This window comes from Styela clava, chromosome 9 (genome assembly GCF_964204865.1).
Source record: "Styela clava chromosome 9, kaStyClav1.hap1.2, whole genome shotgun sequence".
NCBI lineage: Eukaryota > Metazoa > Chordata > Ascidiacea > Stolidobranchia > Styelidae > Styela > Styela clava.
The window spans coordinates 10,831,301-10,857,967 of NC_135258.1; the positions used below are offsets into that span (position 1 = coordinate 10,831,301).

At 36.6% G+C, this 26,667-nt stretch overlaps 4 protein-coding genes across 4 annotated transcripts; 2 read left to right on the forward strand and 2 right to left on the reverse strand.

Moving 5' to 3' along the window:
• Window positions 1-307: 307 nt before the first annotated feature.
• On the reverse strand, window positions 308-5,543 carry LOC120339309 (receptor-type tyrosine-protein phosphatase eta-like). Its single transcript, XM_078116303.1, has 10 exons — window positions 5,299-5,543; window positions 4,868-5,125; window positions 4,495-4,752; window positions 3,967-4,227; window positions 3,266-3,526; window positions 2,558-2,818; window positions 1,742-2,005; window positions 1,523-1,573; window positions 1,248-1,295; window positions 308-570 (listed from the first exon to the last, which is right to left on the reverse strand). The coding sequence occupies exons 1-10, from the start codon at window positions 5,327-5,329 to the stop codon at window positions 404-406; spliced, it is 1,860 nt and encodes a 619-aa protein (XP_077972429.1). The 5' UTR covers window positions 5,330-5,543; the 3' UTR covers window positions 308-403.
• LOC144427306 (uncharacterized) lies at window positions 5,541-8,091 on the forward strand. Its single transcript, XM_078116304.1, has one exon. It carries the CDS (start codon window positions 6,394-6,396, stop codon window positions 7,987-7,989), a length of 1,596 nt encoding a protein of 531 aa, XP_077972430.1. The 5' UTR covers window positions 5,541-6,393; the 3' UTR covers window positions 7,990-8,091.
• Window positions 8,092-13,530: 5,439 nt separating this feature from the next.
• On the forward strand, window positions 13,531-16,965 carry LOC144427394 (uncharacterized). Its single transcript, XM_078116566.1, has one exon. The coding sequence runs from the start codon at window positions 13,531-13,533 to the stop codon at window positions 16,963-16,965; it is 3,435 nt and encodes a 1,144-aa protein (XP_077972692.1).
• A 1,804-nt stretch (window positions 16,966-18,769) lies between these two features.
• LOC120338726 (uncharacterized) lies at window positions 18,770-26,468 on the reverse strand. Its single transcript, XM_039406651.2, has 10 exons — window positions 24,318-26,468; window positions 23,223-23,420; window positions 22,655-22,818; window positions 22,097-22,223; window positions 21,452-21,606; window positions 21,134-21,234; window positions 20,661-20,882; window positions 20,434-20,545; window positions 19,653-19,944; window positions 18,770-19,177 (listed from the first exon to the last, which is right to left on the reverse strand). Exons 1-10 carry the CDS (start codon window positions 24,540-24,542, stop codon window positions 19,058-19,060), a joined length of 1,716 nt encoding a protein of 571 aa, XP_039262585.2. The 5' UTR covers window positions 24,543-26,468; the 3' UTR covers window positions 18,770-19,057.
• Window positions 26,469-26,667: the final 199 nt, after the last annotated feature.

Consider the following 26,667-nt stretch of genomic DNA (forward strand, 5'->3'; position numbering starts at 1 on the left):
CAGTTGTACTGTATTAATGTAGCTTAGGTCTTAGTATTGATTAACACCATTTTTTATATGAATTTACAGTTATGGCTTCTTTGCAGTAAATGGCTACATGCGTGTCGCCAAACATTTGTTTCATCGTTGATTTGGAAATTTCTATGAAGTAGCAACATTTTACTAGTTTGAGGAGATTCATGATGTGATCTAGTCAATGCTAGATTAATCAATAAGAAAAGTGTGCTTAGGGCACCATGGAGAAAAGGAAACCACAAACATTTCAAAATTATGATTTACTCTTTTTTATTTTTCATTTTTTGCTTTTCCGGTTTTTTTTTCGTTTGCTTTTCTAGTTTTATTTTATTATTTTCATTTCAACACTACAACATTGTTGGGTATATTGAAATTTGATATTCCAACTTCATAAATATGCTTTTCGCTTTTCTCCAATGCGACGTTTGCATAGCGGACAGTCTGAAATAGAATTTGAGCATTCTTCACAGCAGCAGACGTGTCCACATGGAGCGAAGTACATATCTTTACTCCGATCCCTACACACTACACATCCAACCGACGCGTGTCCCTCGGCTGTAAATACAAATATGATTAGACTGTGGCGTGCATATCGTATGTGGGAATGCTTAAGTTTATTCATGGTTATCTTACGCAAAAATAAACCACATAGAATACAACAAATATAAACAAAAATATGTTACTTGTTTTCAACGAAAATTTGGATTGCATACATTATAATTTGAATTTGTTGGACTGAAATTAAAAGGGCCCCGAACGTTGCAAAGTTAAACTGCCTATTAACACTTACATTCACTCATATTTATAAATAAATATAGTACTACAACATGAATTTTAGCAGCAATAAAGATCCAAAAATGTGACTTCGTGTCATCTATTTCTCTGAAACCATCGCTTACCGAGTTCCTAAAATTGGCATTCACACAAACCTATTTGTTGCCCCTTGTAATATTGGACACGAAATGTACATATGGATCGTTATGGGGAATTATGGAAGAAGTCGTTAAAAAGCTTTTTTATGGGTACATAGAATGCGATATTTCACCAAAAAAATTTTGCTGTTTCATTTTAAAAGCGGAAAATTTTTTTATTCCTTATTGCTCTACTCCCTCCCTATTGCTTGCCCTCCTATCTTTTTAGCAAAATTGGTGCTCTCATGCCGTACCTTTCGTGTTCATATATATTTGAGCCTTGCTTTTTTCTTATCATTATCAAAAACATAAACTACTCACTTCTGACAGCTGTTGCTGGATTGCTGGGGTTCCCATCTTCGCTAGTATCTACAACAAATCATGTACATGGAGTTCGATTGGATATGATTATTAAGTATGGTTACTTATTACAACCTGAATTTTGAGGAAAAGCAGATCTGAAAACTCACTACGTGTGTTCCCTCATTTTTATCTAAAAAAAAACTACTTACCATTTCCTTGCCTTGTTGGTCACCCGAATCGCCTTGGCGCACATTATTATTAATATTATTATTATACAGATATGAGCAACTTACTTGCAACTACAGGATTACTAGAGAAAGTGGGGTTACCGTCTCCATTGTCATCTGTAACAAATGACACAGATGTATAGCTTGTTAGAGATTATAGTTAAACCTGGACGGTCATCAATATTCTGTAGGCCTACATTGGATTCAATTCATGTGTGAATACAAAAGCGTGAAAAATTAGACACTATGAATATTTGATTAGAAAGATATAATTAACATAAATACCTATAACAACATCGTCAGATATGCTATGCTCTCCGTCTATCTTGTGTTTGTTTCGGGCCCAAACTTCGAATTTGTATGTACTGGACTTTGATGGATCTGCCATCACATATGGGGAGTGATTGCGAACTGCTACTTCCTCGCGTGGGTTTCCGTTTTTAATAGTTTTAATTCTATATTCCACTTCATCTTCTTTGTCTTCTTCCCAAGTTATACAAATTTTATCTTCCCAAACACAAGCGACAACATTTTGAACTTGTATTGGAGCTGTAAATTGATTATTAAAAGGAGATTTCACGGCAATACAATATATATGTTATATTTTATACTATTAATCACATCACATTTGTACCCATAAACTGCAATCAGGTAATTTGCACCTGCATAATTTAGCGCTCATACATTTGTACTCACATATTTTAGCACACATGGATACATTCTAATTTTTCAAGTTTCACTTTCATTTATAATACACAAATCTTGTCCCATGTAGAATGGTCTGTAATATTTACTGATTTATTAGGTAAAATGTATTTCCAGGATATTTACGGTGATTTTCACGAGATCTTGAAGAATGTAAATTCACTCAATTTAAAAAATAAATTCACTGGCTCTTTTCGGTAAATATTACCAAGGATTTTGAATTGTGACAATGAGTGCCGGAAAAGGTGGAAAGATCACAAGTAATATCCTGTGACATTTACAGGTGATCCATGGTAATTTCAGTAAGAAATTTTTGTTCATTACGCTAGAATGGAGGTAATTTTTACCGATGCATGGACGATTCCCGGTAAAAAAAAATTCTGGAGTGATACTCACCAGTAAAAATTGTCTCAGATTCTGTGTATTTACTGCGTCGATTATTGATTACAGCACACACTCTGAAACTGTATTCCGTAGATTTTCTCAAATTATCAAATCTATGTGTGGATCTTTCTGTCGTTATGACTTCTTTCTCTTGCTGACATTTCATTACAACTAGACGATATGTTGCAATCCCACCATCTTTGTTACCATCCCATGAGACCGAAATATCTCTTCCACAACGTGCTATCTTTTTATTCCTTGGTGCACTCGGATCTCAAAATAAATACATATTTATTAGCTGACGAGTAGTTAATGTTTTTTCGAGATTTTAGAAAGGATACTCATTGATTTGAACAATTAAATTTAACGATCAATAATTGAACAAGATTGTCAACTCGCATCAAATGCTGGACTTTATATCGTTATTTTATCCATCTATAATGAGTCTACTTTTGCAGGCAGATCATTAAAGAAAGTTTATATGATCATTTTAGTTCAAAATTCCTGATGCGTCTTCGGCTAAACATATATAGGCATAATAATTTCTTATAATAGTTGTTTTATTTAGATTAAGCAGCAATACGAGGTATCTCGTACGCTGAATCGCTTTTACCCCAGTCACATATACGTCTAATAAGATACAGTATTAGACTCCAGAACTCTGAAGTGAAATGCTAGTTCTAAGTGTATGAAATACCGGCCGATTTTGAGCTGAAGTACCTGTGAAAATTTTTCTTGAACACGCGCCGACTCCAGAATTGTATCCATTGTTGGCGATTACTTCAAAGTGATAACGCGTAGCGGGGAGAAGATTTTCAAACTTCCAAATTGTGTTTTCGATCCAATCTGATGTTGTTCTACCATTATCGCATACAGCCGCGACCTTATATCTTATAATGTATTTATCCACAACAGGTTGCCATTCCGCAGTAATATTACCATTCGCCTTTTTTACGATGACACCAGTAACTTTTTTTGGACCTTGAAAGCAATGTTAAAATCGAACATTTTTGAGTTTTAATTAATTCAGTCATGCTAAAAAGTTATCGGAATCTACAAACATATAAATTTCAGTAGATTGATCAGTGGTATGATTGTAGGCAGCATATATCTTACAGCACCAAATCAAAAATGTTACTGGAGTAAATTTATCGGTACCAACAGGTTTGTGTTCACATATTCGCGACATGCTTGGTGCCACAATTGGTGCCACATTGATATGCGATTGAGACCACGTTAAAGCAAGTGAGATCACGCACCAAATCAGTTTTATAACGCTGATATCACCTACCAAAGTGGCACCCAATTATGATGTACATATACTAATTAGTGAAAGTTGGTTGATTTTTAAACTATTCCAGAACCGCCTACACTTCCAAAACGTCAATCCTCCAAAAACTCAATCTCTCCAAATCATTCACCTGTTATCACAGATTCGAATGTTGAGTATTCTCCAGTTCCCCATTTATTTTCTCCCCTAATTCTGAAAATATATTTGGTTGAGGTTTGAATATCGGATACTATACACTGATTTTCACCGCATGAGCCAAGTATTGACCACTGATTACTACTCTTCTCCTTTTCTATCTTGTATGTTCCTTCAAAATGTTGAAGTTGATCCCAATTTAAAATAATTTGTGCATCTTTCGCTGTGGCTACCGGGTTTTTAATTTGTCCCGGACCTGAAAATAGAACCATAACGGTGGTTCCAACTATTTGATTTGTTAGAAACTCATTACTGGCATGGCGCTTGTTCAGTTATTTATTCGCTGGTACATTAATGAAATTCGGAGCTGAGATTGTTTGCTCACAATGCAATCAGAATCTTGTAGACTATTTTATATTTATCATACCTAAAGTCCATACCATCAATTGTTTGGTGGATGTGTTGAATTTTGAAAACTGTTCAGGAAAAGAATTTTTTGGGGCTTCAAAAACAATTAGTTTACCTTTCAGAACAAAGGTTGATGTTTTCTTTTTTCCATGAAGACCATTGACTACACCATGTATTTCCACCGTAATTTCTGTATTAGTGCGTGCTCCGATACATTCATACTTGCTGTCTGTTGTCTCCGTCAATACATCATCTATGCCACAAATTACCCTCACATTGTAATAAACAGATTCCTTTCCTGTTAGATCGTCCCACACGATGAAATGCTTTCCTTCCACAGCTTTGTACGTTATATTTTGAACCTGTCGTGGGCCTAAATAAAAAATTCATACCGTGTTTGTCTCCTTGTCTCAAACCCAACCTAACTAAATTGGGCTAAAAATATATTTGGCATATCTGCCACAAACCGCAATTGATACACAACTCACCTGAATGTACAATACACAGGTCGGACTTGTTGCCATTTCCATATTCGTTACGAGCTTTCACCCAAAATTTGTATCGTGTGTCAGGATTTGGATCAGCAAGTATATATTGATGAACGGTTGTATTTCTTTTTATGAGTTCATTATTTGAAAACACTCCGATAACGTACCCATGTGTCGCATTTCTATTTATGTTCCACTCAAGTTTAATATTACCATCCTTCGTACAATATCCTTTTACCCTTTTAACTTTACTCGGCTCTGAATACGATACATGTATGTATTTGTATAAAAAAAATGAAAACGAACTAATGTGGATATATTTAATTATCCAAAATTTCAAATATAAAACACAGACAATTTGATACTACTGATACTACGCAGACCACACAAAATAAATTATCGGACTCACCAATATGCATGTAATAACTTACTTCTAAAATTTCTTAGGACACTTCGGCACATTTTGAACGTTGTTTTTTTGTGTTTTCTTCTCGCCAATCTAATAGATGCCTATCAACTGTAAATGCCCGACCATTGCATCAAAACAACAATACGATAATTTTCAAACGCACAGTGAAAACATTCTCTGGCATGTCCTATGTAGCATATTAACTTCTACATAAATGCTTATATACATATATATATATACTTGCCATTTCAAGATATTGCACCATTATGTTTGCTAATAAACAGTCAGTCGTACCTGTTACAGACAAAGTTTCTTTGTTTTATTTCATATATATTTGACCTGGGGTTATCTCGAGATAGATCGGTCATTGCACTTTGTCGAATGACCGTTCAGGAAATTACTCCCTTTAAGGCGATTTCACCATCTGTTCGTGGGCAGGAATGAGCATGTCAGCGTAAAGAAAGTCTGTTATCGGCCTTTTCTTTTTCTCTCGTTTTTGTTTGTTTATTATTTTGAATAATTGCCAGTCGGCTGTTTATCATTTATTTCGTGTTAAGAGTTAGCTGTTGAAGAAGTGCTAATTTATTCGCCGCAATGAGCGGATTTGTTTACTTGTCCATCAGTTTAATAATAGGGTTAGATTCATTTTGCCTATCTTGTATTTTAATGTTGCTATTGTTTGCATCGTTTAGAATTAAGTATGTTATTAACCTGCCTGTTGGGTTGGTCGTAAACTTTAGCAACCCTCAATATTGTTGTAATCAATTGATTATTGGACCTCAACATTGCTATATCAATTTATTCGGACTTCTACATTCTGCAATACTGGAATCGTTTGTTTTTTATCACCACACAATTTCCTATTTCACGTGACTTCAATAGATTTCAATCATATTCAAGCTGTGGAGTTGTTAACAGCGAGAAACCAGGCAGGTTATACATAAAAGAAAGTTAATAGCGCGAAGTGTCACCGCCCAACACGTTATAGGCTTCTTGTAGAGCCTCATCATAAGTACTAAGTCGCTTATAATCTACATGTGTTGCTAAAATATTGGCTTCGTGACACTCGCCATTCGTGGATACTTTGATCGTGTGAACTTGCGTTTATATTGTCGAAATGTCGTCGTCTCGGACATCGATAACATCGTCGATGACGTCGGATCAAGCCAAGGCCGAGCGTAATCTACGTTTAGCGCAATTAAAGTTGGAGCGGGCGAAGAAGGAAGCTGCGCTTGAGAGCGAACGTGTCCAACTTGAACTTCAGCGAAGTATATTGGATGCGGAAATGGAAGCAAAACAAGCGAGGATAGAATTGGAAAGCGTCGGGGCAAGATCAATCAAAGGCTCAACGCGGGATGAAGAAGAAGAAGTGGAATCCCTAACCACCTTATCACCGAAGAGATTGATGGAATATGTGAAGACACCAGCAGGGGGGAAGGGACTGTTTTCTGTGCCAAGTCACGATGCACAAATAATTAATAAACATAAAGGTAACTCGGAAATATTAGATTTTAATGAGGATTGTGACAGGAGTATTTTCAAAATTATAAATTCGGATCAGGATAAACGTTCTACTGCAGAAAAAATTGTTCAGCGGCCTATTTGTATGTTGGATCCAGGCGTACCTCTCCATTATTCAAGTCCGGAGCGTGAGGTGCCTGTGAATCAAAGGATATTGGTGAGTCAAATTTTACCTGATAATTACGAGCAACCACTAGATCCACAGATTAGTGCGGGGCAATTATTGTTGCCTAATTACGTCAAGCCAGAGATTAAGCCTGAGTTCAAATCTGCCAAGCATGATATCGTGTATGAGGATAAGGCAGGCATGAGGGCGCCATATGTGGCCAAGCCTCTTGCTACTGAAATGCCTAACATGACACTGAATGCTGTTGCGCAATTGACCAGGGCGATGATGGCGGGCATGACTGATGTGGCAAATATAATCAAGCAGGGATTCACATTGCCTCAGATAAAACTTTCTGTGTTTGACGGGAACGTACTAAAATATCCTGAATTTGTTCGTGAGTTCAATAACTATATTGGGTCTTGCAAACTGGACACTGCTACAAAATTGAATTATCTAATATCTCATTGCACGGGTGAAGCAAAGGAAGCTATAAAATCATGTGGGAATTTACCATCAGAAGAGGGATACAATTTGGCACGTAATATTCTTCATCGAAATTATGGTCAGACTCATTTAATCATTGATGCACATCTTAACTTGTTGTGTGAGGGACCCGCAATAAAAGTTAATGACATTGAAGCTTGGGATAAATTGCTTACTCAAACAAGAAGCACATTTATAACATTTTCACAATTTGGTATTAGAGCCAATTTGGATGACTTAACTGTACTGAGAAAAATTGTCAAAAGGTTTCCATCTCAGCATTTGAGGAAATTTGCAAATTTGGCCAATGATCGTTATAATGCTGGAGACTTGGTAAACTTCGATACACTCTTATCATTTATGGAATCTGTGTCAAATGTCAATCGATCAGGTTTTGGCAAACTTGCTCGCGAATCACAAAGGAAGAAGAAAGTTGACGATTCTGGAGGTACTCGTAGTAATCGCAAGATGTCATCCTTTCTCATATCCGAAGAAAATTCTGGTAAAGACAATTCAAACCATAAAAATCATGAGTTGAAGTGCATGATATGTGACGGTAGTCATCAATTGTGGAAGTGTGCAAAATTCAAAGAAAAATAAGTTTCTTTCAGACACAGGTTTGTGCGACAGAATAATATCTGTTTCAATTGTTTGATTCCTGGTCACTGGACAAGCCGGTGTCAATCTAAAATTCACTGTAGAGTGGAACAGTGTTAACTCTAAGCAAATTATGAGTGCGAAAGTGCTTCGCAGTCGAAAAAAAAAGTGCGAAAGTGCTTTTGCCGATTTTAACAAGTTAGGTGCCCTAGCCTTTCATATAACCCATTTAAAAGGGCATAGATACTCAAAAAAGCGATCCTCCGGTTAATATTATGAATTAAAAAGAAGCCTTTTCGTTAACCGAGTTCCCTTTAAGCGAATTCATGTTTAATTGAAACAAGCGAACGCATCGGCAACGAAATGACATCTGCTAACACCTGCCGGGACAAAACTTTCATGCAATGTATCACGGTGTCAGTTGCTTACTCGCGTAAACAGCAAAGACTTTCACATTTGTTACTCTTTCCATCTAACAGACACGAGCCAGGCTGGAAACCATATTAGTTACAGGGTGGATCGTTTGTACAAATCCCGTGCAAAAGAATCCCCCCCCCAACCCCCCCCCCCCCCCCCCCCCCCAAATATAAATAGCAATCAACTAATTAGGGTTAGGTGCGCTGGAAATTCAACTTTTCGATTTATCCCTAAACCTAATCTGATAATTATTAATTTGTGATTTTGAACCACTTTGAAAGTCGCCACCCGCTGTTTTAAAAGATAAGTTAACCTACGTTCCCTCCGAAATATTATGCTGGATACTCCCCTGTTTTAGGAGATAGGTTGACCTACTTTCCTTTCAAACCTTTTTCTTTTTCTCCGAAATATTACACAAGATCACTTTGAAAATCCTCCCGTTTCGTGAGCTAGCGTGACCTAATTTCTCATTTACATTTATATTATACTATTTCAGAGCTTACCCAAAGACAAGTAATTTTTAAATGTCGACATGCCTTGGTTTGTGTGCGAGTTAGTTTAAATCGGGCAGAAAACTTCATATATTGGCAAAATGTTCAGTAATGTCATGTACTTTCAGCATTCATAAATAGCACTCTTTGTAATGCTGCTGACTGACCTAGTATCAAATATTCGCATCACAACGCCACTTGCGAGGTTTCCATATATTTCAATTACACTAATAGGAACGATGATACCAAAGAGTTTTCTTTTGCGAAGGTACACTAAATATAACGAGGGTGATTCTTGAGAAAAACATGAATATAAAAAATAAACGAATGATATGATAGTGGATCCCAAATAATTTTGAGAGTGTCTCGAAATACCAATCCATTTGAATAATAATATTATTCGACCACATGAACGCTGATATCCTGAAAATTAATGTTGAAAGAGAATTACGCATTCTCAGATATCGGACATCCAGTCGCGATATTCAATCGTTCATATGCACAAATCTCACATTAATAGTAATTGCTACCCAAGTTTGTGAAGTTAGAAACCAACAAACAAAAAATAACTTATCCTAAAACACAATTAAAATTCAGTCGGCAATAAATTCGTCGCCAAGACGATGCAATACAAAGCAAAAAAGATTTGGTCGCGAGAGTTACGTGAGATGACTGCCGTTGTTTTTTAAGCAGAATGTAAAAAAAATTATAATTAATAAACGGGAGTTACGACGCCCTTCACACATCGTGTGTATTAAACTTCCCTGGTAAGTACTTTGGTAAGTACTATTATTATTGTACTTATACACCTGTTGGAGTATTTCGGACAATTTTGAATTTAAAATAAATGAAAACCCGACATATAATAATGACGCAAAAGTAAAATGAACATTTATTGAAAAAGTTATTATTTAAGAAAGACAACATGATCGTACAATTCCGCCAAAACCTCAATGTTCGCAAGTGAGATGATAAATAAATACTTCCCTGTATTCGATCAATTAACTTTAGCGTATCGTTGTTCTGCCAACAAACAGCCGGGTGCAAAATATTTCCGTCCTGTGATATGCTCACAAATATTCTCGATATTAATATCATACCCTCGCGTATGTACTTTCTATTAGCTCTTTAGTGATCCCTTCCATCCTTGGCCAAGTCATGTTTCGAATATGTGAACATTTTATTCGACCCAACGTGGCCGGCGTGATGTTAAAATTGTAAACAAGAGAGAGGTAAAATCAATCGCTAATTTCGTTATAACGGCTCGGCTCGTTTACGAATTGTTGCGCCTGTTATCGTCGAAAATGATTACATTTGTTGTATTTTGAGGCATTTAAGCAGTAATAATTAGGGCATGACATCATCAAAATCGCCAAGTGAGATCTTGAAATTGCAAATTCCGTAAATAAAATTGTGAATTATTCGGTAAGGAATTCAGCTTTAATGACCGTCGGGGTATTGTTTTGTTGAAAATTATTATTAATGTGAGAGCGCCAAAAACATACAGTCCATACCGATGCGACTGCAATTTATATGGTCGCAATTGGTCTGGCGCGTTTATTAATAGTGTAAAATAAATTAAACGAATATCAATTATAACCAAGCCTGTCAGCGTGTTTATTTTCTGTTGGCAGGAATCATAATATACCATCTTGAGACAAATTCACTCCTATTACAAAATCTTAATTTTCAGTTATTATCGTTATACAAATAACGTGTGGCAACTTTTTAATTTATCGTCGACCAAAAAACCGCCCCACACTCGTCCAAACGTGTGTCGAGCTTGAACGACAGGAACAGATTTATCGACGACCTTAATTAGGGAAAATATGCATTTTATTGGGAATGCAAAATAAATGTAACTGAACGCATTTTTTTGTGATATAACTTTGTATTTTCGGAAACGGGTTGCCGTGAAAGGTAAAATTTGATCTAAATTAATCGCAAAAATGTTTTATTTTAAATGTAACAAAACACATTTTGCGATATAATCTTGTATTTTCGAAAACGGGTGTCCTGGAAAGTAAAATATGATCTAAATTAATCGCAAAAATGTTTTATTTTAAATGTAACAAAACACATTACAACTGTATTTTCGGATACCGGGTGTCATGAAGAGTAAAATATGATCTGAATTAACCGTAAATAATGTTTCATTCCAAATGTATCATAACGCATTTTTTGCGATATAACTTTGTATTTTCGAAAACGGGGCGTAACGAAAATTATTAATCTAATGTTTTATCTATCGTCTAACTAACGTCAAACACATCATTTTCGGGGAGAACTCTAGCCCGCGAAACGTCATTTAATTTAAAATAGAGAATGTTTCACGCATTTCAAAACGGAAAATCACCTGTAAGTGGACGGGAATTCAACCATCCGGATTCAGTATTCTATACCCCCGTGTCAGAACTTTCTGAAGAATGGAACAAAGAACATGTCAAACCGCCGTGGAAGAAGGGGGAGTATTTTTTGCACTAATAATTAGGGCGTGACATTATCAAAATCTTCAAGAAACTGGTGAATTTGCAAATTCCCTAAATAAAATTGTGAATTGCTTGGTAACATTTTAGCTATAATCATCGCCGGGGTATTGTTTTGTTGAAAACACGTTGAAACTTGAGGGAATTAGTTACAATTAGCGCCTGAATTCTATTAGGCACTCGAGCACTCGAAAAAAAAAGCACTCGAGCCCAATCTTTTTAGCATTAAGTTGCATACGTAAAATATCCTGTAAAAGAAGTGCTGTTCATTAACGTCATCTCGTCTTATGACCACGCAGAAATGCCTTTATATCCGAATTATTCAATCACTATTTTAAATCAACATTCAGGATTGGCACAATTTCAGATTTGCGAAGTTTATCGCCATAGAAATACATGAGAAAGTTAATTATCGTCTCAATAAATATCTGCATCACGGTATGGACAATAATATTACCATTCGCATAAAATTGGGACGGTAAATTTACAAATCTTGATAGGTAATATTAAAGCCAACGCAAATGTTAATTTGAGTCCTCAATGTCTTCAACAGCTGTTGCCGATGTGAACGAACGGGTAAACCCGAAATATAAAACTTCAATGTCCGCCGACCCACAAGAATTCATATTTGTATAAAAGAGAGGGCGGGAATATAGATTACCCAAAACCTGGATATCGCCGCCAAAACGATCGCTGACAAGAACAATTAGCGATTACAACGGAATTAACCAGTAAAAAGGCTTTGTTGCCGATTTTTCAATGTTTCCACCACGTTTATTCGGTACTCCTTAAAAATATTCGATTCAAAAAAATATTGAATTTTGCCGACCTCGCATATCAATGAGAAATAGTTCTGTAAATATCGCAAAATTACGGAAAATGCCACTCCTTTCAACATTGTGATTACAATAAAATGGCACTTAATAATGGTATTTTGTGAATTTGGTGATTTTGCAAATCTGTGACATGCTGCTAAGAGTTTCGTCTGATTTGAAAATCGTGCAGTTTGGTCACAATTCATTCAAAGTGACTATAACACCTAACACTTTTATAGTCATTTTGAATTCATCGATATCATTGATAGTCACATGACTACTCTCTTCAAAGAAACGCACTGTGTATTATTCCAACATCTGGTTTCAATCACCCGGGAGCTTTTGCGAGAGAAGCGGAATGGGTGTGCTTGTATAATAATCATATTATAAACAAGAATTTTGCCGTTAATGCAAAAGCTTTATCTCCTATGTCTGCATCTCATAGGTTAGAATTCCGGTAAATATCGTTATGATATGCATAATTGAGTTACAAAAGTACTAGTATGTTACTTATTTGTCAACTTAATACTCGAAAATATTTGTTAACTTTGAATTTTTATTCCATTCAAAATCAGAAAAAAGTGCTATTTCTCTTCAAAATCGGAAAAAAGTGCTATTTCGCAGTCCCTAAAAAAAGTTGCGAAAGTGCTTCGCAATTTTCGCAAAAAAGTGCGCTAATAGTGAACACTGGAGTGGAAGGCTGTGACCTAAAACATCATACGCTGTTACACTTTAAACATTCAAAGAATGGACGAAAAAACGCTAAAGTTGACTTGAATAAATCAACTGTCGACGCTCGGTCTGAGGAGCATGGGGACGTTCATCATCGAAGGAGGCCGGGTCTGAACCAGTTGAAGAGGCCGGGACTCGTGTTTTATCGTCATTTTGTTCATCAAGAGAGACAACATCACATATTCGTAGAAAGGTAGTACCAGTTAGATGTTGGGGATCGGATGGCCGATCTTGCGACACGTATGCCTTTCTAGATGATGGTTCTGATGTATCGCTATGTACAAATGATTTGATGAAGAGGCTTGGCATAAAAAGTGTCAAAGATGAAATTGTTTTGAAAACCTTGGGTGGTGTCGTTAAGACTGACAGTGCTCGAGTATCATTGAAACTTCGTGGATTGCGTGAAGTGCATTCAATTCACATCAAAGACGTCAGAGTTCTAGATAGACTTCCGTTCCATCCGATCTGGAGATTAACATTCCTACAAATGCTGATTCGTTAAGATGCAATCACATTCGGGCCCTGAATTTTCCAACGCTTGAAAATGCCAAAGTTGAGATTTTGGTAGGCGTGGATGCTACGGAGGTGCATGTAATTTCTGGGATGAGACGTGGGAAAAAGGGTCAACCATATGCCGCAAGAACAGCTCTAGGCTGGGCGTTGTTTGGTCCTGATGATACTTACAATCAGTGCGATGAATCTCATGTTGACAATATTTCATGGATTTCTTTGAACAATGACAAACTGCATGAGCAAATGGAGAAAGCGTTCGAAACAGAGTTTTCAGGTTGCGATGCATTCGATACTGCTCCTTCAATAGAAGATAAGGCTGCATTATCAATCATGGCAAATACCATCTGTAAAGTGGATGGTCATTATCAAGTGAGCATTCCTTGGAAAAGTAAAGATCCGAAATTGCCAAATAATATAAAAATTGCTGAGTCACGTCTTACCAATTTAAAGAAAAGATTGCTTCGTGATCCAGAATTGCATGATAAATATAAGAAGAAAATGGAAGACTACATATCGAATGGGCATGCAAGTAAAATTTCAAATGACAAGTTGAAACACACCAAGAAGACGTGGTATCTTCCTCATCACTGCACAGGAGGAAAGTTTCGGATTGTTTTCGATGCTTCTGCTAGATACCAAGACACATCTCTTAATGACAATATTCTATGTGGACCTTCTCAAACTAATTCGCTAATTGGTGTCTTATCAAGATTTCGACAAGAAAAGATTGCTGTGGTTGCTGATATCAAAAGTATGTATCACCAGGTTCTGGTTACACCTGAAGATCGCGAAGCTTTGAGATTTTTATGGTGGCCAGATGGTGATCTCAAACAACCAGTAGCGGAGTATCAAATGAACGTTCATCTTTTTGGTGGAAATTGGTCGCCAAGTGTTGCATGCTACGCTTTAAGACGGGTAGCTGAAGATAATGCAAACCATGAAGATGAAGAAACCTTAAATGCGATCAGAAAGAGTTTTTATGTCGATGACTTGGAACGATCTGAGCTGACTGTTCCTCTTGCATTAAAACGAATTAAGGAAGTTTTCGGTTTATTGGAAAATGGGGGTTTCCATCTTTCGAAGTTTTCCAGCAATAGCATTGAAGTTATGAATTCTATACCTGAAGTTGACAGAGCTGTTTCATCAGTGAATTTAAATCTTGACAAAGTGTCATCGCAAAAGGTACTCGGACTGTCTTGGAATATTCCACTAGATTCTTTTGTATTTGAAGTTGATATTCAGCAGAAACCATATACTCGGAGGGGATTGCTCTCAATGCTGAGTCAAGTTTTCGATCCTTTGGGTATGCTGGGCCCATTCCTGTTGCCGATGAAAAGGTTATTGCAGCGTTTGTGTACCCAGGATCTCAGATGGGATGATGATCTTCCTGTAGATGCAATTAAACTATGGGAGAATTGGATTGGACAATTATCTGAATTGACAAAAGTGAATGTACCAAGATGGCTACATGGAACCAGGTATGATTCATGCAAGATGCAGTTACATACTTTTTGTGATGCCAGTGAATCTGGCCTTGGAGCAGTTTGTTATGTAAGAGTTGTCGGCACTTCTGGAGCAGTTCAATATGAATTTGTTGCAGGAAAATCTAGAGTAACTCCTCTGAAGGCAGTATCAATTCCTCGATTAGAACTGTGTGCGGCAGTGGTTGCATCAAAACTGAGTGCTATGATTCAATTGGAATTGGAATATAAATTTGAAAAGATTGTCTACTGGACAGATTCAATGTCTGTTTTACAGTACATCAATAATGTGTCAACCCGATTTAAAGTTTTTGTTGCAAATCGAATTGCCACCATCCATGAACTTTCAGAGCCATCGCAGTGGCGTCACGTGGGAACAAAGAATAACCCAGCTGACATTGCTTCAAGGGGAGTAATGCCCAGGACATTGAACAAGTGCAACATGTGGTTTCATGGACCAAACTTTCTTAGTGATTCTGAGGAAAACTGGCCTGAAAGACCAAAGATATTACCACAGATTTCAGATAAGGATCCAGAAACAAAGGCGACACGTCAACTGTGTGCAACAACTGGAAAATCGAAGCCAGCTCTATTCAAGATCTTGGAAAGATATTCATCATGGATAAAGCTATGTAGAAGTGTTGCCTGGTTGTATCGCTTCAAGAAATGTATTCTGTGGAAGTATGGTAAGAAAGATAAACCTAAATTTCATCAAATTGGATTGAGTGTTGATGAACTCAAGATGGCATCAATTATTATTAGACTTGTACAAGATGAATCATTTTCTAGTGAAGATGTGAAACTGACTAAATCATCAAGTTTGAAGAGTCTGACACCATGCTTGATCGATGGGGTAATTAGCGTTGGTGGACGACTTCAACGCTCAAGTTTATCTCAAGAATCGAAGCATCAAATGATTTTACCATATCATCATCATGTTACAGACTTGATAATCGACCATTATCACGATCAAGAAGGACACAGTGGTGTATTACACATCTTGTCTGTGATCAGGGAAAAGTTTTGGATAATCAAAGGACATTCAGCAATTAGAAATCGAATACGAAGATGTCTAAAGTGTAAAATCATGCATTCCAAGTCTGGAGCACAAATTATGGCACCATTACCAGAAGTTAGAGTAACACCAGGAAATTCTCCTTTTGCAAGTACAGGAGTAGATTTGATGGGACCGGTATTGATCAAGTCTGGCCGGAGTGAAGTCAAAAGATGGGCTGCTATTTTCACCTGCATGGCTACCAGAGCTCTTCATATTGAAGTTGTCAATTCTTTAGACGCATCAGCATTTCTTGAGGCCTTTGATCGTTTTACTGCAAGACGAGGTTTACCTCTGGAAGTGTTCTCTGACAATGGTACAAACTTCACTTCCTCTAACAAATATTTGAAGGAAGGTGTTGAAAGATGGAACAAGTCCGTTCATCAGAGTCTCAGCCGAAAGGAAATAAAGTGGAATTTTAACCCTCCTGCTGCCAGTCATTGGGGCGGTTGCTGGGAACGCATGATACGGTCTGTCAGAAAAGTGTTAACTGCTCTTGTTGGGGAACGGCAGCTGACGGAGGCATCTTTCTACACATTTCTGACACAAGTAGAAAGGATACTGAATAACCGACCAATCACAGCCGTTGGAGATGACCCTAAGGATTTGAAAGCATTGACACCTGGAATGTTGCTGACTGGACGTCTAGATCCTGCATATTCATCTGACATATTTCTCAAGGCTGATGGATACAGAAAATCATGGAAGTTGGTTCAGTGGATGGCAGATCAATTTTGGACTCGTTGGGTGAAGGAATATTTGCAAATACTACAGACTCGTCAAAAATGGCAACAACAAAAGAGGAATTTTGCTATTGGAGATTTAGTGCTTGTTTCGGATGAGAACTCTCCTCGTGGATCTTGGCCTAAAGCTCTTGTGGAAGAAGTTTATCCAGACCAATATGGAAATGTTCGTCGAGTTCGTGTTAGAACAGCAAAGTCGACTTACATTCGGGACATAAGGAAGCTGTGTTACTTAGAGTCACCTTGATTTGTACATATTTATGAATTACACATTTTGTTTCAAATTGCACCTAATGTTAACTAGTGATCGGGAAGAAACTTGTCTGTATTTGTTAAAATGTTTGAAAATAACTTTTGTTCAATTCGTTATTTTGAGGCCGGGAATGTTACAGACAAAGTTTCTTTGTTTTATTTCATATATATTTGACCTGGGGTTATCTCGAGATAGATCGGTCATTGCACTTTGTCGAATGACCGTTCAGGAAATTACTCCCTTTAAGGCGATTTCACCATCTGTTCGTGGGCAGGAATGAGCATGTCAGCGTAAAGAAAGTTTGTTATCGGCCTTTTCTTTTTCTCTCGTTTTTGTTTGTTTATTATTTTGAATAATTGCCAGTCGGCTGTTTACCATTTATTTCGTGTTAAGAGTTAGCTGTTGAAGAAGTGCTAATTTATTCGCCGCAATGAGCGGATTTGTTTACTTGTCCATCAGTTTAATAATCAGGTTTGATTCATTTTGCCTATCTTGTATTTTAATGTTGCTATTGTTTGCATCGTTTAGAATTAAGTATGTTATTAACCTGCCTGTTGGGTTGGTCGTAAACTTTAGCAACCCTCAATATTGTTGTAATCAATTGATTATTGGACCTCAACATTGCTATATCAATTTATTCGGACTTCTACATTCTACAATACTGGAATCGTTTGTTTTTTATCACCACACAATTTCCTATTTCACGTGACTTCAATAGATTTCAATCATATTCAAGCTGTGGAGTTGTTAACAGCGAGAAACCAGGCAGGTAATACATAAAAGAAAGTTAATAGCGCGAAGTGTCACCGCCCAACACGTTATAGGCTTCTTGTAGAGCCTCAACATAAGTACTAAGTCGCTTATAATCTACAGTACCCATACAAACCAGTTAAACATTTCTAGACTTTTATTAGGTTATTTTCTCATTATTTCATGGGCTTGAGCACACATAATCAGTGGCGTAGCCAGGAGGTGGTTTTGCGGGTCGAATGCCCATAGAAAAAATAGTTGAGCTGTTATTACGGTTATAAAAATAGGATAATGCACTTTTCGCTGACAACTCATATGATTACAACAAAGTTTTGCAAAAAAACTGATATATATATGCTGAACATAACAAAATAGGTCTTTAAATGTTTTCCATATATGCTAATTTCAACATGTATCATTACGCAATGCATAATACGCAAGCAACAGAAAACAAGCGAATATGTTTTTAGTTTACTTACGGAATGCTTTGAATAATATGATTAGGTACATTTACATTGAGGAATTACTTAAGTCAACAAACGTCACGCGCTATCACTGTAATGTCAGAAGAAGGGGATATAATTAGCAAAGTCGCTGTTATGCACCCGAATCAAAATCCCTCAAGGTTGAATAAATACAATACATATTAATAAATTACCGTTTAGATGTAGTAGGCCTATACTGCCACGAAGAATCGTACTACTAGCGCGATGTTTTCCGATGTGGCAAACGCCATTGAAATGATCTGACATAACAGCCACTAGCAACCTTTGTATCTTTGATAAAGGAATAAACAAGTCTGTGAAGTCGACTAACATCAAATCAACTGAACTAAAGCCAAATGTGCCTTTATCATCACAATATCATTTTCATGTATCCCCAACAGCGCCACCACCAATTTTAATCGCAAGTATAGCCACGAGTTATTACCTAATATATATATTCTTTCTAATACATATTTATACCTTGCTTATCTCACTTCACCTGTACATTTCCACATAGAATCCCTGAATTTAAATAACGTCTAACCGCAAATAAGGTACGATAACTTATTGTATTGTAAAAAAGTTGTTTTATATTTGTACAATAATGATTGGATCAAACAAACATCGTAATTTTTGTGTCGACTGATCAATCATTATGTCGCAGACAACCATATTTTTTAAAGTATCTGATTCAGTTTAAATATAAAACGAAATATCTTAGAATATACATTGCGAAAGCTAGCTTTTAAAATTGCATCTTTATCTTTCCACTCTAACAGTTCTTGAATCCGAACACTTTTCCATCTTCATTTTTTGTTCTTCCCTTATACCGATATAGTTAACCCCTAGTGTCAAACTCGAAAAACACCAACTCGTTGTCGACATTTAATGTCCGCGACAGGTAGTTTATCTCCAGTCCACGGCTTATAGTACATCCTGGGAGCGTCGTTAACATTCAAAGGCTCGAATACCTGAAAATAAAGTAGCAATGCTTATGGCCACGGCTATCATGCTCAAGAACATATTAGTGAGCTCTGAGAATTTCAATTGATTAATTAGGACTCCAACTCGTTCGGATATCCGGCTATCGATTGACAATATATTTGTGCTTGTCAAATTTTTACCTCGAATTTACTCCCTATTTTTCACGGATAAGAATCCATGGATTCATGGATAGATAATGAAATTTCGCTAACAAACTTTGATACTATCAAATATCAATTTATTTTAGTTTCAAATTTTCAACTTGATCTGACATTTCTAATATCTTGGAGTCTGAAATTTATATTCCGGAGAGATAATAATTTTTACTCTAAATCTTGCAAGTCATAGAAGACTTCGTGTCCAGTTCTATAACATAAATGCCAGATTACTGACTCCAAATCCAAATTATGAAAGAATTATAAAAGGACATAACAATAGCCTTGTGTTAAAAATTTGGCTTACTCTAAGACCATGAACTTGATGAGCGTATTCAGAAGCAGATCTTCGCCTTACAAATGCTACATCACGTTGACTTTTTACCGATGGTGACGGTGTAGCATAAGACAATTTCGTCATTGGAACAACTGCCAGTGAAGCACGTCTCATGGGAAGTGTGGGGGACAATCTTGTAGAATGTTGTGGATGAACTAAATTTGGTGGGGCGGACATGGTACCGTTTTGTCTGCCGGGGACAGTAAGCAAGGGCCGGGAAAATGTAACACTTGGTCGTTTCTTTACATAATTTGATGGAGGCCTGGAAAAATACAAGAATGTTTTTTTTTTTGAAATATCATTCATTTTAATTCTAAATCTACAACAATGGTAAATTATTAGTACTTTTTTGGGCTTGCAAAAACCAACCTATAGGCTAAGGTCGCAAATATGAGCACACCTGAGTTGCCAGAACTGACTGGGTGGCCAAGTTGGCCTGGAATCTTTTATAGATCTCGAGGCATCGTTTTGAACTTTCGGTATTCGGGTAGGGTTACCATATTTTTGTGACCTCAAAGCGGGACGCCTATACGAAGACCATATCTGTGATTTTTAGGGGCCTACATTCAAAAACATCCCGGCTGTCTTCCTTGACCATATTGTCATCGAGAGTTCATGCGATGTCCGTCTAAATATCGGTTTCGGTTTGAAAAATAGAAAGGAATTTACGTTGACGTTAAGCACCCTTTTGGCATACGCATGGTAAGCCTGTAATTGGGCATTCAATAAAGTAAGCCACCATGAAGAATACCTTGGAACAGGACTCGGCGACTGACTTTGTGTCCTTGATGGCAGTATTTGAGTTGTGTTTGCTGTTTGTGGTCTGGGTTGATTTGCAATAAGTTTTCCGACTTCATTTGTCGCTATAAATCGATAAAAATCAGTATGAAATCCAAAGTTAGCAGCGTTCTATCTTGCTCTAAAGGTAAACAAACTATCTATCTGAACGCAATCTGTAAGCTGTTTCTGGCAAGATACCTTTTAGAACAGCAGAATATGTGCGCAAAGCTTCTCCGTACGAATGCCTCCTCTTGCAATGAACTGAATTGCGTCGAATGGTCGGTGTTCCGCATCTGAAAGGTGTAACTGGACTTCTAGGTGGCTTTTTGGAAAAGTTACTCTCTGACGTTCGTGATGGTGTAACTTCTGTTTCTGTTCCGTTAATTTGTATGATCGGCATGGTCTTATTACGGGTTAGTTCTGTGAATATTAGAATATTAAAATAAAATATTTCGCCGGTAACAGACGCAGATACAACTAAAAAATCCTCATTTATTTTTTCACATTTCTAATCTGTTTCATTTCTAACTGGGGTAGATTGTTACATTCATAACGCTGTTCTAATTAAGGAAAGAGAATGATGAATGCAATCGCCTCTGCCGTAGATCAAATATCAATATATTCACGGTATATATATCAATAAGAAATAACTACAGGTAAAATATTCGTACCAGGCATCTGATGCGTTGTGCCCTTTGATCGATCCCTTTTAAAACCTTCCATCAATTCTGGATGAACAATATTTCTTGGAACGCTTAGAGACCATAGAAATCTAGAACAACAAAAAATTATCAGAGTGGAAAAATCATACAAAGACAGAGATTTTCGTGACTGTTCATATAAATATTTTTATTTCTCAAACATGGAAATCTCAGACTGTTGTTAAAAAATGGCGCTAAATGTATATATATCACAGCCGGCTTGCTAAACAATTCAATGAGCGCTGTGAAATGTAAAATACTAAGCTAGTTTTGCTCTCATTTACTGACCTGTTCCAGAGCTTGATAAGTTTCTTGCTGTGAATAGTTGTGACATCTAAAAATTGAACCGCTTGTGGGCTTATCTGCTGGGCTTTTACGTGATCTTTTTTCATTGACTTCTCGTTGTTTTGGAGCCGCAAACCTTCCATGAAATTGAATGTCATCTGCGAGGAAATAGAGAATTTAATAAATTCAACTATAGACTATGCTATGAAATCAGTGATGTTTCAGTATAAAGATTAAATATCCTGAACGAATTAATTGGGCCGAATAAACAGAAGTCAAACCTCGTTACGAAGCCTTGTGGAGAAAAACTTCCAGCATAATCTAAAATGAGCAAGTCCGGAGCACCCGAATGACCTTGAAACATGAAAAATATTATGGGAGTTCGTACATATAGAGCGGAGTTTCAAGACGATTGTGAAATATTGTGTTTTATAAATTAGTAAATGCTATTACCGGAACGTGAAAGTCATTATACCCTTTTAAATTGAAGTGGACACATTTTCTCCCTTTAAACCGGATGGCGGGAGGATAGTCTTACGAGAACGTTTGGAGTTCCACCGAGACGAGAATGACGTAATACAACTACATTTAACTCACTCAATTGTTTAGTAAATAATATGCATATTACAACTCGTGTGAAAATGTTACCCGAAACGGCTGGTCAATAGATCCTCGCAACAGTAACGCGCATACATGGCATGGATTGTATCGCAAAGCTCGATTTAGATCATCCACAGCTTTTTCTGTGTCCTTATTTGTGTTCCACAACAAAGCCCTGAATTTACAAAACGTGTTTGAACACAATGAGAGTAAGCTTTGTAAAAACATCGTGACAGGTTGTCAAAACAAGTATGGCCAGTGGAAGGTAGCACCACTCTTTTCAAAATTATGTAATCCTCATGTATGGCATAATTTTAAAAAAAGGATAATAGTCTATGTAATTGGATGTAGACCAGACGAATAGGCTGGACCATTGTGTCATAAGGTAATCCATTATTTCGAATCTTTCACCAATAGAAACATAATGGTGTTATTTTAGGACTAATAGGATTTCCTTGCCATTGAGGTTGTGGGGAATAAATGTCACAAAAATGTAACACAACTTAAAAATGTCCGTATTTATTACTTGAAAACAATGATTATCATTACTCTTTGGTGGAGAAAGCTATGATTCATTAAATAATCAATTTTACTAATCAAAAATACCTTATACAAAATAAGTCTGAGTTCCTGGTGTCCAAAACAACTGCTTTTTCGATGTCAACGAAAGCGTTTTTCATATCTCCCGCCCGTGCGTGGGCATACGATCGTTTGGCCAAGACCGGAGTTTGGAAGCAAGAGTTCGAATTACATCCAGCTAGACAGCCATTCTGTACGACAAAATTATTACACAAATGTAGAACAGGATTCATGTCTGTTCAATTTCCAAATTGAATTACAATAGAATGACAGAAAAATTTTCATCAAACACGCAATTATAAAATGCAACTTTATGTGAACTCTGATACATCATAGCAAATTTATTGTACACTTTCGAAACACCATCCGTTAGGTCTCGATTCCACAATAGTTGCCATCTCCTTATACACATATAAAGAAAAATTTAGACAATAGCAAAAATATATTTCATATTGTTACAGCTATAATAATAGGTATTATATGTTTAACAGAATTATTATTTACTTAAAATCAATCGATACGAGTCATCACATGTACCTGAAACATAGAATGTAGCGAATTTACTGAAAGTGTAAGAAAATGGAATTGACCAAACCTTATGAATATTAACAGCGTTCATTGCTTGTGTATATGCACCGATAGCTTCTTTGTGTCGCTCGAGATTCTGTAATGCCACTCCCAAGTGATAGTACGACTCATATATCAACATCACATAAGAATCTGTTATCGTAAAACCTTGAGGCATTGACGGTCTTGATATCAGTTTCAGCAAAGCCCTATACACATCAACAACCTGGAATGATAATAACGGAATTGTTTTAATTTGAGGAAATTCTTATGATCGGTTAAATCAATTGGTTAAATCAATTCTACAGCGATTGAAAATAGACTTATAGTGATTTTGTTATAACGTCTTTGTCAAAATGAAAAGGGTCGAGCATGGCTTGTATGAAACTAAATTAGTTGACTGGTAAACGTATATATAAGTCTTGCATATAACACTTCAATTTCCGATATGACAAGATCTGGCGATCAGATCAGAATTCCCGATTTAGGCACGGCAATTATTTCACAATCCCCTTAGAATACTACTGTGACAAGCTATATATGTACAAGCACCTAGATATTATTTCGTCTGTTGAAATCAATATTTCCCACTTGACCTTGGTGTATATCAAAATCAAGTATCGTTATAAGAGCGCAGTGATATTAACAGAATACTTATACCACTTATATTACTATTAGTCACAAAGTAAAATAACAGTTTATCTAACTTCTAAATGATTTTGAAATGCAACAAAATGTATATGACATATCATTAGCGCGAATATTTGATCGGAGTACACTCTGTATTTTTTTTGAAATAATATATTTGTAAAACAAGATGTTGCCACTAGAGATTCATAAAGAATTTCATGCTCATTCAATGAAACATAAAAGATCGTAACAAGTTATGTTTCAATTCAGTGAACATATTAGTTATCGAAACACTTTAACTGTGACGTACCCCACGTGTACTTATCCCACAGTTATCATATTCATCTTTCAAGTCATCGTATATGTTACGTTCATACGAAGATCGATCCTTGCACCCAAGTATTTTAGAATAATAATATGCGAAGTATTTGTAATCTCGGATTTGCATATAAATCATCGTTTTGTAATAGTACATAAAATTTCATTCTCCTACCTTTTCCCATCTTCTGGCTCTTTCATTCATGATTGCACTTCTGAGATAAAATTCCGCCTGCGACTGGATTTCCACCATCTTTTCCAGTGGGTCAATCGCCATTTCTTTCGTACGTGTAGGAGGGCGCATGTTGTCGTCACCAAATTCTTCTAAAGCTGTTGATGCTAGACTGCTTGCAATACTATAACAAGACGCACGTCTGTTGTCGTTTTCTGAATACCCCATGATAATTGATGAAATTATAAACCTCGAAAACTTTCTTTTATTTCAGGATATCTTTAAACCACGGATTTCATTCAACAGGTGAATAAAAGCACAATTAAGCAATTACTGACGTCGACGAATTCTCCAATTAAAATTCCACACTTTGAACTGGCTTTAACTTCTGCTCCCAACTGAACCTTCCATCAATTAAAATAGGATTCGAAAATCTTTGGACGGCCCGATGTTACGGATCTAGTCGCGACTATAGATAGCATGGGGTCGTATTTATAAATATTCCTAAGCGATTTTTTCTTTGATATTGATGACAGCAATATGGAATTTAATACTTTAGATTTTATTACGAGTAATACCCAGCCCATTGGGGCCGCGATATATCATCGAATTTCTATTCATACAACACGATACAATTACAATTGTTTTCACAGGCATTTAATTGTTGTCAAACACGCTTACTAAACAAGGTATAGTATTATTTATGGGATTACACAATTCTCGACTAAACAATATCTGGAAACAGATCGGTTTGCCCCAACAAACATTACGTAATGCGGCATTCTGATCGATTTTCTGATAAATGAGCGCCATCTATTATGTCAGAATACATATAATTTGAGCGACATCCATTGCGATCATAAAAAATAAAGTTGTGGTGAATTTGTCAGTCAGTCTTTTAGGAGTAAAACTACAAAAGCGATAAATTTTGGAGGATTGGCCTGATTTTAAAACGATCTCACATGTTATCTGATGTCAAATTTTTGCAAATTAGCATTTTGTGGGAAAGCATTTTGCAGAAATTCATCATTTCGAGTAACATAAATTTATCAGATACCGAGGGGGTTCTACTGTATTCCAAAGCAACGAAATCATGTCATAACCAAAGTTTGTTAACTTTTATCTTCTCCTTTACCCTGTGGCTAATTTACCCCTAAACTCTGTATACTGTCTATTCCAGAGTTACTCAAACTGGGCCCTCGGTCATCCCTAGAGGGTCCCGGAGGGGTTTTTTGGGGAGCACGAAAATCCACTGGTTATCATTTACGATAACTATATCGATTTAACGTAAATTACCTGTTGTTTGTTTCATTCTTCGAACGTAATGAACTTATTATTTTACTTTCGTTGGTTATTTTTTATTATTAAACGTCACGGATAAAATACCTGATGGAACCGATTGAAAACAAATCCATTTTTTATTGAAGACCAGGTGGTCAGACTCACAAGTATTGAGAATGTTTAGGATGGGCCTACGGTTCATAAAAATTTGAGATCTACTGGTCTATTCCATGTGTGTTGTAAGTAAGAGATGAAAGAAAATGGCGCTGGGCTAAGACAAATAACATAATAGCATCTATTGCGCAACATAGAACGTTGAATTTTGGTCAAATTCACTCCCAAGGCGGAAGTTGGGAACCTCTACTCTGAACGACTTTCACTCGTAAACGTATTTCTCAATATAACATAGAGGATGCTGCAATGTACAGGTCATGGCGAATAATATAAATGCTAAGCATAAGCTAGGGACACATAAACAGATCCAAAGTTACGATTGGTAAAAAGCACTAAGCCTGCCTGACTTTTACCTCCCATACGCTTTAATTAACCCCCTTTAATCCCAAAGTATTAAATTCAATAGTTTATTTTTACCGACTCATACTCATGATCCAGTCTAGACTTCTTGTCACACTATTGAAAGACGCCTCGAATGTACAGAACTTACATCTCAATATTTGTCAAGTTGAAGCTTTTGTTACATTGTTTACTTTAATAAACGAAGCCTCTGAATCGTGTGTGAGCCGGGTTGATTATATATATCAAAAATTGACTTTGCATTCGGTTAGCGTAAGTTATATAAATATTTGTTCGACTCGTAAGAACGTCACAACGATCTGATTTTGGGCATCCTGGTAAAGGCGCGTAAAATTGAATGGCATGCCATGACTTTCCCTCTGAAGACGCACGCGTGGTTTGACCGCTCATCTATCGTAAATAGGGATATCAAAGTAGGGGCTGTAAGAAATTTTTCGGGGTCAAAGGACATCGATACACAAATTGCAGTTCATAATTTCCATATATATTCCAAGCGCCTAGAGAATGTCGCTTACCTAGGATATAGCAAGCGAAAATA

Bases quoted from the DNA above. Each gene is read 5' to 3' on its own strand.
- LOC144427394 (XM_078116566.1), top strand. From the start codon at position 13,531: ATGAGACGTGGGAAAAAGGGTCAACCATATGCCGCAAGAACAGCTCTA.
- LOC144427306 (XM_078116304.1), top strand. From the start codon at position 6,394: ATGTCGTCGTCTCGGACATCGATAACATCGTCGATGACGTCGGATCAA.
- LOC120339309 (XM_078116303.1), bottom strand. From the start codon at position 5,329: ATGTGCCGAAGTGTCCTAAGAAATTTTAGAA. The intron at 4,228-4,494 runs GTAAACTAATTG...TTCTATTTTCAG, and splicing joins ATCAACCTTTGTTCTGAAAG to GTCCGGGACAAATTAAAAAC. The intron at 1,574-1,741 runs GTATTTATGTTA...CATTTGTTACAG, and splicing joins ATCTGACGATGTTGTTATAG to ATGACAATGGAGACGGTAAC.
- LOC120338726 (XM_039406651.2), bottom strand. From the start codon at position 24,542: ATGGGGTATTCAGAAAACGACAACAGACGTGCGTCTTGTTATAGTATT. The intron at 22,819-23,222 runs GTTTGGTCAATT...TTTGTCGTACAG, and splicing joins ACGCTGTTAATATTCATAAG to AATGGCTGTCTAGCTGGATG. The intron at 20,546-20,660 runs GTATCTTGCCAG...ATCGATTTATAG, and splicing joins ATATTCTGCTGTTCTAAAAG to CGACAAATGAAGTCGGAAAA.